This window comes from Egretta garzetta, unplaced genomic scaffold, assembly GCF_000687185.1.
Source record: "Egretta garzetta isolate BGI_Z169 unplaced genomic scaffold, ASM68718v1 scaffold374, whole genome shotgun sequence".
Lineage (NCBI taxonomy): Eukaryota > Metazoa > Chordata > Aves > Pelecaniformes > Ardeidae > Egretta > Egretta garzetta.
The window spans coordinates 241,670-255,910 of NW_009259419.1; the positions used below are offsets into that span (position 1 = coordinate 241,670).

General features: G+C 44.4%; 1 protein-coding gene across 1 annotated transcript; it reads left to right on the forward strand.

The window, feature by feature from the left end:
• Window positions 1–387: 387 nt before the first annotated feature.
• Window positions 388–13,166, forward strand: LOC104124527 (cholesterol 24-hydroxylase). Its single transcript, XM_009636881.2, has 15 exons — window positions 388–470; window positions 2,408–2,485; window positions 2,741–2,822; window positions 3,408–3,481; window positions 4,171–4,257; window positions 4,944–5,082; window positions 5,698–5,808; window positions 6,612–6,768; window positions 7,099–7,161; window positions 8,241–8,313; window positions 8,754–8,838; window positions 10,708–10,818; window positions 11,083–11,171; window positions 12,063–12,129; window positions 12,971–13,166. The coding sequence occupies exons 1-15, from the start codon at window positions 388–390 to the stop codon at window positions 13,130–13,132; spliced, it is 1,461 nt and encodes a 486-aa protein (XP_009635176.1). The 3' UTR covers window positions 13,133–13,166.
• Window positions 13,167–14,241: the final 1,075 nt, after the last annotated feature.

Consider the following 14,241-nt stretch of genomic DNA (forward strand, 5'->3'; position numbering starts at 1 on the left):
TTGTATGTCATGCAAGCCCACAGTACTGATAGCTTTTCAAAAGTATAAATTGTCAGGGACAGTCAGAACCCTCATTTCAGTACCTGTTGCACAAACACTTCCACTCGTAAATGTCCAAGGTAGGAAAATGAAATAACTCCAGCCCTGAAAAATCATTTTAAAAAAACCAAACAAAGTCCCCCCCAAATAGTAAAGCCAGGTGCCGTGTGTGGCGGTGGTCTCCCCAGTACAAGAAAGACATTGACAAACTGGGGTGAGGCCAGTGGAGGGCAGCCAGAATGCCTGGGAAGCTGAGAGCTGGGCTTACTTCGGGTGGAGAAGCGGCTGCTGAAGGGCAGAGGGGATCTGCTGGCTGTTTTCAGCTACCTGATGGGTGATGATGAGACGATGGGGCCACACTCTTCTTGTATTTGCAAAATGAAGGGCAATGGACACAAGTTGCCTAAAGGGAAATCCCAGTTACGTGTAAGGTAAAACACCTTCACCATGAGGGTGCTCAAAATGCTGGCACAAGTGACTGGGTGAGGCCCTCAGCCATGTAACGTTGCTCCAGCGCTGACTGCCTGGAGCAGGGGACTGGACTGGTGGCCTCCAGAGGTCCTTGCCAACCCAAATTATTCTGAAATGGGATTCATCCAAATCTAAACACTTCTCAGCTGAGGCTGTAGCTGGCAAACTGGAGAAGAGCAGCACCAGGATCAAAGGCTGGCTTGTGTCCAGCTTGCTGCCCACTGTGATCAGCTCCCAGCTTGTGGTCAACAGATCTGCTCCACAGCCTGTATCATTTCAAGGTCTTATTCTGTCCCAGATGCATGACTTTCCCTTTGCCCTTGGCTCTTTTGCTTTGATAAAAGCTTTAAGAACGCCCCGTTTTAGGATGAAGTACAACAGGATCTTATCAAAACATCAGATTTTGTCTAAGGTCTTATGGCTGCGTGGTGACGAGTTACGTTAACACCCTTGATTTCCTGGGCTGATTTGTTTTATCAGAATTAACACAGCACACCACTAAAGGAGACTTGTGCAGGACAGGCTGGAAAAGTAAGTCCTAGTGGCTTCGTGTCGTTTTTACTGCATGAATGGCTCACCTGTGAAGAGAGGAGGTAATCTCTTCGAAAGTTTGCTTCATATTAAAGATTTACTAGCAAGAAATGGGCAAAAGGGTTTTCTTTGCAAATACCTGTTTTCAGATGACAGTGTCACATAGTTATATATTCCAAACCAAGCCCTTGCTTAGTTTTTTTCATTGCATGCAGTAATTGGGACTTCTCATTAGCAGCGGAATGTTTTAGGCCTGTTGTAACACTTGACGTAATTGGGTAGTGATGGGACAGGGGATGAAAAATACCTCTAAGGATTCATGTGATGCACAAGAGGAGCCATGAGTGGGACCTTGCTTCATGTGCTCCAGATAGCTAAAGCTCCGGAAACTGCTCTAACAGAGGACTTACTGGAACCTCTTATTCGGGGCTTTCACATCATTTTGGAGTCCCAGTTATGATGGAGGAGTCAAACAAGTGAAGGATTAAAAGTTTCTGTAGAAGTTGGGCAACTTTCTTGATTGCTTATTATTTTAAGTGCCTCCCAGTTCCAACAGAAATAAAATAGGAGCCTGTTTTTCCCCTATAGCTTGTTTATACTGAAAAGGATGATAGCACGGCTGTCTGTCTCTCTGATGGAAAACAGATCTTGAGCGCAGCTTGCTTCATTTAGAGAGGAGCTTGGCCAAATCTTCCTTCAGATGTATGCAAAGCCAGTGGGAATTTGCCGCTCGCAGCTGAAGGAAGGAATTGATCTCTAACTTTTTAATACGGCTACTGTATTTGAAGAGTTAACACTTTTTATTCATTTCTGCAGTTTCCATATTAGCCAGTTATTATCCTCTAGGTTGTCCTCTTTTTTTCAGCATTTGAGGTGACATGGCTTTAGGCAGGAGGAGACTTCCTAATTTTACTCAGTGTAACTCCATTGACAGAACCAAAGTTACGCTTATCGGGGCTGAGCGTGTATTAAAGAATATTTAATGCGAATGTCAGTTGCATGTACAGAAATGTAATCGTTGCAGCAGAGATTCAGTCAGCTAGGCAAAGAGCAAAGCAGTTTGTTGGGAGCTGCCACCCAGACTCAAACATCTCCAGCACCAAGTCCTGCATCTCTGAGCTTTCCTAGCTGCATGAGTGCACCAGCCTGACCCTGGTCCCCAGCTTACCCACGTGAGGGCTGGGCATTGGCACAGCTAAGTGTCATTTTTATCTTTCCTTACAAGGAAGAAAACATGAGCAGCACTCGTGTTGCGTCATTGAGCAACGAGGATTACAATCCATAGAAAACTCTGTGTTGGCATGGATTGTATGGCACAAACTCTCTGTTGACTCTTTGTGACACTGTTAACCTTCATTTTCTGCAGCTTTCTCTTTGGGCATCTGCCGATCTTGTGGAGAATGCTGAGGAAACAAGAGTTTATGCATGATCTCTTCCTGGAATGGTAAGTTGAGACACATGGGTAACATCAAATAGGGTAGCCCTGTAGCACAAATTGGGCACAGAGACCCTGAATTACATATTTAGCATCATTCAGAAAGTCGGTAGAGGAGCTAGAGAGAGCATTTATCTTTCTCCTTCGGCTTTATTTGCTGAAGACTGCTGCTTTGGTCCTTTGAGGTTATTAGGTCTGAACTGTTACATGTTTGTGGTTTATATTGTAATTCTTTTTGGTTTTTTTTTCCTTCTTGTCTTCTAGGGCAAAGAAATATGGCCCTATTGTACGGTTTAATGCCTTTCACAGAGTCTCATTAATGATTCTGAGTCCTGAAGGAGTGAAGGTACTGCAAAATAAAGCCGAATTGACAGTGGGGATCAGCCTCTCCTTCCAGAGAGAGAGAGGTGGTGCCTGATGTTCAGGACAGTGTCCTGTAGCCAGTCTGTGCCTGCAGAGACGGCAGCTCCAGTCTGTGCCTGCAGAGAGGGCAGCTCTGGCCAGGTTAGGAGGGTGAGGTGCTCTGCTCTCTGGGCTGTCCTGATTTATTTTCTTCCTTGATCAGTTTATTTGCTTCGTTATCTTTATTTAAACAGCAGGTAGAGCAAGCAGCCACCGTTTCTGAAAAGCAGACTCTCTGCAAGAGCTTAATATCTCAAATGAGCGAGCAAGGCACAAGGGACTGAATTTCTTCCTCTAAATCTTTGCAGTAACCACAGAGTGAGATTTCGGGTCATTGGGCAAAAAGTGCTAGAGGCACGCAAAACAAGCTAGCAGCGCAGGAACTGGGGAATCAGGGCACACCAAATAATTCATCTAGTCTTCAGACTATTGCTACAGGAGAAAAAGAGTGAATGTGTGAGTAGCTTTTTATGTTTTGTCTGGGAAACAAATTGCACTCAGTATTCACTGACCTGAGATTTGATTTTAGGAGTTCTTGATGTCACCACAGTACCCAAAGGATCGGCTGGTGTACGGTCGTATCTTCAGCCTGTTTGGTGAGAGGTAGGCAAAACCCATCTGAAGCCACTGTGATCTGAAAATAAGTAAAAGATGAAGAACGTCACAGGCATGACACTTATTTTGACTCAGACCATTTACCATAGTTTGGGGATTAATGACTATTTCCAGACATGTGTAAGCAACGTGTACCTACTAAATTATGTGTCAAGTCCAATGTCTTCCCAGTCAGAGGAGGTTATATTGGATTTTTTTTTTTTCCTTGATCATATTTTTTTCTCCTCCTTGTGGATATTCAGTTAGTCTCAGAATAGTTTGCTCAAGACCATCATCAAACTTCTCACTTAGATTTTAGAGCACTGAATTATTCTGTAATGCTTGGGAGTTTCCAGCTTCTAAGCTCAATAACAAAAAAGGGGATTTTTCTCTGTCAGCCTGAAACTTTTAAAAATAGAATAATCCAATTATTATATTAATTATTTGCATAGCAGATGTAATGAACCAGCACCTTATTGGACTTAGCAGTCCACATTTACCAGGCAAAATGTATCTGCGTCGCTGTGGACAATAACCAAACTGCAATGACTGTGTACTCACTCAAAGCAGCACGGTGCTGCCAACACATGGGGAAAAATGCAAGAAAGTAGAAGTGAGAGAGTTATCGTTGTGACTACATGGGGTTTGGCTGGCTCCCTTGCTGAAACCCTTCCTTTCCTTGTTTTCCTGAATCCTAGGTTTTTGGGGAATGGCTTGGTAACTGTTTGCAACCACGAGCATTGGCACAAGCAGCGGAAGATAATGGATCCAGCTTTCAGCCGAACGTAAGGCGAATGTCTCTGGGATGATCTATCTGTTATTTCTACTGTTTTTTCATGAGTCTCCCTGTCATTGATCCATTATTTCATTTAGAAAGCAAAAAAAAAATCCCATTTAGTGCCAAAATCACGTTTTACTTGGAGTCCAATGCACCACTTCCATGACAAGTATAATTTGACCAGACTTCCCATGGGGTAGTGGCACCCACGTAAGCTCAGCAATGGTAGAAAGGTCCCAGGGTTGTGTATCCAGGAGTGCGGTGATGGCTGCCTTATCCTGTTGGAAAACAGACCTCGGGGATTTGACATGGGCAAGCCTCATCATTCACCTGAGTGATTCCCTATGAGAGATACGGTGTGATTAATAAGCAGGGGGTTGGTCTGGTTTGCTTGTGTGTGCTTGATGCATTGTGTTTAGGGTCTGAAGATAAAAGTCCATTTGTTTCGGCATGCACAGGCCAAAGCCCTTTGCCATGACACCCGTTGTTTATGTGGCAGGACGGAACAAGGCTGCTGTGAGAAGAATTTAGCTCATTTTATCTATTCGCTTTTTAAAGTATTAAGGCAAATTGATTATAATTAAAAAAAAAAAAAATCTTTACAGTTTTCTGTGGAAAATAATGAAGGTAATTTTGCCTGAGCAAAGATGTCCTCTCCAGAGCCCCCATCACTCATTTTTATTGATTGTTCAGCTACCTGATTGGTCTGATGGAAACTTTTAATGAAAAAGCAGAGGAGCTGATGGAGAAACTAGAGGAAATGGCAGATGGGAAAAAAGAGTTTAGCATGCTGACGATGATGAACCGGGTGACTCTGGATATCATTGCAAAGGTACCAGCTGTCTGCTTTCTTGTTTCCTGTGGGACTGGCAGGAAGGAATGGAAGTAACGGGTACTGGCAGCAGGACGGGATCAGGAGCCGGAGCCAGGGAACAAGACCTTTATCCAGCAGTGCCAGAAGAGCTGAAGGACTAATTGTGCCACTTCCATTCATGCTGAGTGAGCCCTAGGAAGGGGCAGTTAGCGAAGGGCCTGCACAGCCTAGGTGTGGCCTGCAGGATGGGGATCCTTTGCAAAAGCCCTTACAGCCTCATACCTGCCACCCCTCTGTGCCAAAAGGGGCACACCGGTGCTTGTTCATGTGTGGATGTTTTATTCTTACCATTATATGTCAGTATGAAGTCTGCCTTGCACTGGCTTTTCACTTCTCTGTGCAAAACAGTTTGGGATGAATGGAGAGCAATAGTAAATTATTAATCTCCCTAGACAAGGAGGAAGCATAACGTAGATACTACCCTTCCCTCACAGCCTCCTGCAAGGCACGATCTAGCCTGAGGTATCTTTAGGGGAAAAGGTGGTGGTGTGAGGCTGTCCTGCTCTTTCACCCCAGCCCCAGGGAGCCAGAAGGATGCAGTGAGTTGCTGCCTTTTTCTCTCCTGCTCCTCAGGTAGCCTTTAGCTTGGAGTTAAACGCACTGAGCGATGACCAGACGCCTTTCCCGCATGCTGTGAGCGTGATTTTGGAGGGAATGACCAAGAACCGCGTCCCCCTCATGCAGGTCTGTACGCACCTCACTTCAGTCTTCTCTCCTTGTGTCCAGCTGGAGCCCTCCTTCTTGTGAGTGGGCTGGAGCTGTGCGAGGTCCATGTACGATGGCTCATCAGTAGTTCTTTCCCTCCAGTGTGCATTGAGATAAAATTCATTAATGCTTGCAAAATTAACACTTGCAAAATTAACATTAACATTTAATATTTCCTTTCTGTCTTTCTGCCTTCTCTTCCCACATGCATGTGTCATCTTCTGATATGGTTTTATGCTTTCACACCCATCACTGCAGAAATTGAGATTTTTGCCATTTGTCTGAGAAAGATGACAGCCTTCACTCAGGGTGGAAGAAATTTGAACTTCTTTACCATAAAAAAATTATATTTTTGACCACAATTCATATACTAGGAAATTATGGATGTAATCTGAAATATTTAAGTTAAAAATCATTCCACAGTCTCTCATGAAAGCTGTAGTTCAGGCTTTTAGAGCTCCTGTTTTCCTTTTTGGGCCCAGAGGTGTGGTTCTGTATCATGTGCCACAGTTTCTCTCTGCGGAGAGGTGAGGAATTTTGCTCATGCTGCCCAAAACATCAGCTCTGACAGGGCAGGACATCAGCATGCCCAGATCAGAATATTTCTCATTTCAGCCCAAACCCTTCACCTTGGGGGAATGTTCACTTTGTTCCATGGAGAGCAGATGTTTTTGTGACAAACGTAATTTAGCAGAAAACAAGGTGCTCACTTGAAAAATAACAGTGGCAATATTTTTATACCAGCAAAAGGAATAATATGACTAAAGAAATTCTGTATTCAGTACATGCCAGGGAAACAGAAGCTGGTAAAGGAGGTCCAGGAGAGCATGAGGCTTCTGCGGCGTGTGGGGAAGGAGTGCATTGACCAGCGGAGAGAGGCCATCCAGAATGGGAAGGAAACCACACTGGATATTCTTACACAGATACTGAAAGGAGATGGTAGGGGAGACATTGCTCTTGAAGTTAATTTGTCTGTGGCGTGTTTTGGCTTGAGATTTGGGGAGGCTTATTTTGGGTTTCTGAACTTTGATCCTCTGGTGTCTTTAGGAGGTTTTTTTCACACTGGAGATAACGAGAGTTGCTTTGAAAATTCCCTGTTTCTTTGTGTTGGATCACATATTGGTCACCAGTCACCGCTGAGTTGCCTGCTCAGCATCCCCTCCTGATGTCGCCTCAGGCAAAATGTGCAAAACAGGGCAGAGCATTCTGACTGTTCCAGCTTGGGCACAGGGGCACTTTCTAATCTCGTTTGCTTTTTTCTCTTGACAGAGCTGGAGGGAACTAGAGATGATGAAAACATTCTGGATAACTTTATCACTTTCTTTATTGCAGGTTGGTAGCTATTTTAATATTTGGATCTGTCATGTGGGAAGTTGTACTCATTCTTGGGCCATCTACAGAGTCATGATTAATGTCCTGGTTCACTCTGTGTGATGCTGCTGTGACCAGCAGTCACTTGGTAGGAAGACAGCAGTATTTTACTGGTGTAGGACCAGCTGAGCAAGGTCTTAATTTTCTGATAGGCAAATGATATGTTATCCTCCTTAGACCATATCAACACAACAAATAATGCCAGGCCAGTGGTTTCCAACTTGTGGTGCAGAGGGCAGCACTGCCTGTTGGGGTGCAAGGCTGTTCCTCCAGATCCTGTAAATCCCACAGAAAGCATCTTTAACATATTCCACGTGTCTTTGCATCACCTCACCCACATGATTAAAAGCCATTCTTGCCTTACAAGTGTTAGTCAGTGCTTGGTAAGAGAGGGTACTGTCAAGCCTATCAGAAAAGGCAGGGACTGAGATGATATGTGAGGTAACCAATGTAGAAGGATCAATCTTGCAAGTCAATAGGATTTAGGTTCCTGAGAAGGTGAAGTTAACACACTGTTCTTTCTCAAGAAAGACATTGCAAAAAATCTTTGCAGAAGTCTGTTTTCTGTAAGGCTTTAAAATAATACATGTGCCTATCCATGAAAAAACGAAAACTATCCACATAAACCAGACTTTTCAAAGAAAGACAGTTAGAAGCTCTGTTTTCCCTTAAAACCAGTGAATCCTTGCTTCTCGGCAGAACCATGTGTCCCTTAATATGACAATGCAAATGCTGAACCTCACCAGCACTTCTGTTAGGGAGATCATAACCAGTATGTGCTGTATGCAGCCACCGCAGCTTTGGGTTGAGCAGGATGGCTCTTATCTTTGCCAGCTACGTCTTGTTCTTGTCATTCTTGAAAGCTACTTACGTAAAATTTACATCCCTTTTAGTGTTTCCTTTCATTTCTAGCATGCTTGAAATGAAACATTCTGGGCCTGGTCTTTAAAGTTTTGTGTTCATAATCACACTAGTAGACCATCTTTGCATCTTGTTATTATTCCATACTAACCTTTAAACCAATTTTTTGGTGTTGTTAGGTCACGAAACCACTGCCAATCTGTTGTCATTTACAGTAATGGCACTGGCTCAGCATCCTGAAATACTGGAAAGGTACGTGTGCTCCAGTTTGCAAACCCAGCTTGCTGTTAATTTCAAGGTGAACTTAATTATAAGGATTATTTAAGAGCTAGGATCAATTCCCAATAAAATCTTGCCTCCCTTCCAAAATAAAAAGTTTCATAGTCCAACTGTATCTAAAATTTTTAAAAAACTTAGATGGAATTGGAATAATTAATCTTAAGTGATTTTTTTCCAAAGCCTTTATACAGAGCTGGTCCTGAGTCCTGCCTGATTCAGCTGCATTGTACGCACATTGCTCCATCCTGATATGAGGCACAAGTTCAGGCAGGCTGGCTGGATCAGTAGGCATTTTTGCCTGAGGATGGGAGTCAAAGTCCAAGTCAATGTCTGGGAAGTAAAAAAATGTAATTTGTCAACTTGCCTAGCAAGAAATGGGCGTCTGCAACTAACATTTTTTAATTTAACTGCAGGCTTCAGGCCGAAGTGGATGAAGTTCTTGGTGCCAAGAGAGACATTAACTATGAGGATCTTGGCAAACTCACCTACTTATCGCAGGTACTGTAGGAGTGAGGTAAAATACCAGTCAGAGCTGTTCAGTAGCACTCCTGCCATCTCACAGGACTGCCAAGAGGAGCCCCACACTTTTAAAGTTTTAAGAGCAATGCCAGTATTTGATCCTGATGCTGTTTGTCTCCTGTGAGTCAGCAAGCAGGTACCACGAGCCGTTGGCAGCAACCCAGCCTTGCTGGGAAGCATGGTCCTCGAGTGTCTTTTCAAAATTCCACACAATTCCTTCACTGCTTGCTTTAATTATTGCCAAGCTGGGAGGCAGAGCAGCATTGCTTAACCCGTACCTGTTTAGCTGAAACCATAGCTGTATTTTAAGAAGGGTTGGCAATTTTAAGCTCAACCTGTGCGTAAGTCCCAGTTGCTTCCCAAACTCACAGCTCTATTTTTGTTTGGTTATTGTTAAAGCATTTCCAGCTATGATCTCATCGTGTGCCGTAAATTCAGTGGGATTTGAGGACATCCAGAAATAATGGCTATATTTTGCAATTTCAATTTTTTTATTATTCAGTCTTGATACGCTCTTCAGTCACTCGGGGTGGGGGGAGGGAAAAGTGGTCCTAAACCAGGTCTTGTGTATAGAGATGGTGGTTGGTAATGAACTGCAAAGCCAGGGCTTGGCTACTCAGCAGCATTGGTGTTGCGTATCCTTTTTTACAAGATGGGGGACACCAGTAGTCTCAGGAAAGGCTGAACCACAGTCCATGTAGCTATTCTCCCTGCTTAAATTCCCTGTGATTTTAGTAGTTTGCCATGATTGCTTTTCTCTTAAACTGCCCTGTCGAGGTGGGGGGTGGTGTTTTACCATTTCCATATCCCATCCCACAAATCACTGTGCTTTGACAGTGGATAGATTTCAAAGGTGCATTTCTCATAAGGAAAAGGCATCTCTTTGTGATTACAGGAATCAGCAGGTTTCCTTAGGCTTCTCTAAACACCATCACAATTATACCACTCCAATTAGGATGAGGTATCTAAGCCTTTCAGTTTTAGGACAGATCACATGAGAGCCTCTCAAAGCAGACCATTTATTTAACAGAATAAGCTTGGATCTGTACAACCAAAATCACAGTCACCCTTGGTCAGAGCCAGTCCATCACTGGTGTATCGGAGACCACGGGACTCCTCTCTTGTCACTCAGGCAATTCCGAATCCTTTTGTCCACGCTTCTTTTTCATTAATCCACCCGTGCATACACACTGTTAATTGCATTTGCAGTGCGATGCTAATATGTGCTGTTAATTGGGTTTCACTTTGATGAAATAAGCCATTCTTGCATCTCACTGCCACCAAAAGAAATGGTCTCATTCCATTTTTTTCTCACTGTTCCCTATTCATTTTCCTTTGCCAGGTTGGTTTTTTTGTTATTTTGGTGCTCTGACCTGGCTCAGCTCCCCGAGCAGCAGAAGCAGGACAAAGGCAGGAGCAGGAGTGCAGTGCTGAGAATGGGAAGGAGGTGCGAGCAACCACCCATTCTCGTGGAAGCTGGTGCCGATAATGGCTCGTGTGGGGCATGAGACTTCACTCTTAAGACATTCCCTTTGAATTTGCTTCCCAGTACTTACTCACTTAGTTGTTGACCTGACTTGAGGTGTTAGATGTGTTCAGTGCATGATATCTCCTGTGGTTTTTGATTCCTTTTCTCTGTATTTTACCAGTTGTAAGAAAGAACCAGGCCTGAAGTAGCTGACTTAGCCATGTATTTTGCCCTCAGGAGTCCAAGGCAGATACACAAGCATCTGTTCCACAAGTCAAAAGCTCCCATTTAGCCAAAGTGGAAGGCCATAGGGAGGTAATTAATTTTATTTCTGCTTCCTACACTAACTAACTGACCTTTTGTGCTTTTTGCTGATGCAGGTTTTCAAGGAATCGCTGCGGCTGTACCCGCCCGTGCCGGGGACGGTGCGCTGGACAGAGAAGGAGCACGTCATTAATGGTGTCAGAATTCCTGCAAACACAACGCTCGTTGTGAGTCCCATCCACCATCAGCAGCTTTTAGCTGCTGCAGTCAATCCAAATGTAATGGATCTGGCTCTCAGAGCGCCAAAACGCTCCCTGGGTATATTTCTGTTGGCCTCTCTGAAATTTTGGGCAAAACCGGGGTATGAATTGGGACTCCGGATTGTTTTTGCCTGGGGAGTGGAAGGCAGTTATGGTTTTGTACCTGTGGCAGCAAAGAGGCATTTTCAGTGTGCTGCTCCTGACTAACGCAAATAAATTCTTTCTTGACAGTTCAGCACTTATATAATGGGAAGGATGGAAAGGTATTTCAAGGATCCACTCACTTTCAATCCAGACCGATTTAGCAAAAATGCACCTAAGTGAGTTTCTTTCTACTCCCAGGTTATTAAATATGTAATAAGGAACCATTACAGGAAGAGATTTCAAGGGGAAAAAGTAGAATAAAACTAGTTTTGCATTCCAGTATGAGTAACACTAAATCCTTACCCAAATGCAAATAGAGAGTAATGATGTGCAGCTTTTGTTCAGAAGTTCTTTAGACCACATGGTGCCTTACAAAAAGGACCAATACTAATATTATTTTTGTATTGAGGCCAAAGCCTTGGGCCAAAACCAGGTTGAATATTTGCCTTGGTGTAATACAAACTTTTAATGTGCAGCAGCCCTGGCCCCAGGAAGCTGAAAGTGTCCCCACATTAGGGAGGGGCTGAGGGGCAGAAGATGCTGTTCACCCACGCGGGCAGGCAGCCCAAGCTGTAGCTGTATCAGTAGGTTGGAGTGCAGTGGGAGGCATCAGTGACTGAAATAGTTGGTGCTGATCCCTGCATCTACCTTCTTCATGAGTCAGGGGTTATATTCCAACCTAGAGTTAGTCTGGTCTTCTGGAACAAACGCCCCCTCACCCATGGGGTTCAGAGCTGCCCAAATAAGAAATAATTGAGTGGATTGTTACGTTCTTGTGACAGGCTGGAGAGCGTTTACAGTATGCTTGGCATTCAGCTTTGACATGGGGTTTGCACGCAACAAAACACCTCTGTGAGCTGAGCCGTACAGTAAGTGGAGATGACGAGGAAACTTGCTTCAGAGCTATATTGCTGCTCTGAACCAAAAATACTAATTTGGAGATTGTCTTAACAAGTCAGCTAGGTAAGGTAGTAGTTAGCCATATCCTTGATGCTGTAATAAAATATTTGCTTGCTTCTTTATAACCAAGCTATCAGAGTGACAGTTTCGAACATTTTTCTTTTTAGGCCATATTACTGCTATTTTCCATTCTCTCTGGGACCCCGATCCTGCATCGGGCAGGTGTTTGCACAGGTAAGCAGAGGCCTGGAATGACACTTCATTAGCAAGCACTGGGCCAGCTCAGGGTGCGCTGGCCATGGCTGGTGGTGGGGGACCAAAGGCAACACTGATGGTGCACTGACCCTCTTCCCTCTAGCGGGAAGATCCCCACCATGCCTGTGACAGGGCATGTCTCTCAAATGCTGTCACGTGAGCAGGCATACATGTACCAAACTGGTCCCATGTGACCTGTGCCCACATGCAGACAAGGCACCTGCAGGGACCCTCTGTCCTGGGTTACTGTGTTTGGATCCAAACCCCTTGATGGGAATCACCATCAGCTTCCCTTTGCCAGCCAAGGTCAGACACATGGGGGATGTGCAGGGGCTCTTAGGGGCCATCCCGCAGCTGCAGCTGGCAGAGTCAAGGCAGGGAAAACATCAGCTGGCAGAATACCTTTCCATCAAGCCAGGACTGGTTCTGAGAAGGGCAGGAGGGGACTACATGGATGGGAGGAACAATTTAATGAAGTATGTGAGTACCTGAGCATGGCAGAGAGCATTTCAGAGGGACAGTAGGAGGCCAGCTCTTCGGGTCTGTGCTTTGAGTTCATCTAAGCACCAGTGCTCAAAATCTTGAGGTTAAAGTGCTTGATTTCCAAAATGGGGTTAACACATGAACACAGGGACAGATCTTGGTGTTAGTTGTCTTCAAATCCAGGAAGCCCCAGGCAGCTCTCTTTTTCCTGCCCAAACTCAGCCAGCTGCATTAACAGAGTAACATTTAACTTTTAAATCTCTATATTGACAAAGCAGCATGACATAGTGCACTGACTTTGAGTAGCTGCAGTCTGCTTTGCTTTTCTTCCTAACAGATGGAGGCAAAAGTGGTGATGGCAAAATTGCTGCAGAGGTTTGAATTCCAGCTGGTACCAGGACAGAGTTTTAAACTCTTGGATGCTGGAACCTTTAGGCCACTAGATGGAGTCATGTGTAAATTAAAGCCAAGGAGCCTGGCAAGAGCCTGCCAGGCGTGACTACTCAGGGAGAAGAGCATGACATGGTAGTGGTAGCATTTCTTCTGATTTTGAAGATCTTCACACTAATCAAAGGTTAGATTTTGCAGGCCCCTTTAGAGGATTACTGGTCTGAAATTTTTTCTAGCCTTCCTCATCATTTACTGCAGAAAACCTTAGCAGAGTCACTCTAGTGAGCATCTTTGATCTGGAAGTGTACCTGGAGCTGCAAAGCCCATTATTTTCCTGGGGGAGTATTTGGTTCTGCCCAGACTTAGAAAAGAAGATCCTTTCACTGGGGTATCCCTGGAGCTCCCCACAAATATACACTCAAATCCCAGCTGACAGTTTCCACTAAGTTTACTTACGAGACAACATGGTCTAACTAAGCCCTTGTTTGGGGAGTTTCCTACTTACACAATGAAATCAGAAAACTTAGTAGAACACAAGATTTGGGCTGAACTTGGGAGGAGGATTTTGGAGCTATTCTCTTGGTCAAAGCAATTTTCCCATGCCTGTTCTAAATGAAAGGATTGATGGGAGCAAACCGAAACAAAAATTGGTGACTCTGGCCACACTTTTCCCTGTTGCTCCTGCCTCATTTTTCTTCAGTCTCTCCTACTTTTCTTCCAGTATTATTCAGAGGGGAAATTCACAATCTGTACCACAGGAAGGGGCTCTCCTGCTGCCTCCTACCCCTCCCCACAGGCAGTGCTTATTCTCCTGAGACACTGTTCTTTTGGGGGGGTCTTGCTAGGTTTATTTTAACTTTGATCATTTTCTTCATCTGGCTCACCGTGAAGCTACATGAATGCTTGGACCAGACAGTCTAGTAGGTACAGTAGGGTTGGAAGTAAGTGCCTGGAACAAATGCTGCTTAAAATTATATTGCCACTGAAGAAACGCATCTGCAACGTGAGCCAGAGGCAGGAGAGGGTCCTGCATCCCCTTCTTCTGCAGATGTGCCAAAATTGCTTGCTGCGTGCAGGTTTGCAGCCTGGCTCTGCTAGGGAAAAAAATGATCATGTGAAAATTCCACCTTCTAGAAATACGTGGATGCCTAGTATGAGTTTGGGCCTCATCTATAACGAAATACAGGGAATTCAAGACATTTGGTGCTGCCACTGTTA

What these genes read in the sequence shown, in the direction of transcription:
- LOC104124527 (XM_009636881.2), top strand. Translation starts at nt 388, where the DNA reads ATGGGGCCACACTCTTCTTGTATTTGCAAAATGAAGGGCAATGGACAC. An exon ending in AAATCCCAGTTACGTGTAAG is followed by an intron (nt 471 to 2,407) that starts GTAAAACACCTT and finishes CATTTTCTGCAG; the next exon opens with CTTTCTCTTTGGGCATCTGC. An exon ending in ACCGCGTCCCCCTCATGCAG is followed by an intron (nt 5,809 to 6,611) that starts GTCTGTACGCAC and finishes TTCTGTATTCAG; the next exon opens with TACATGCCAGGGAAACAGAA.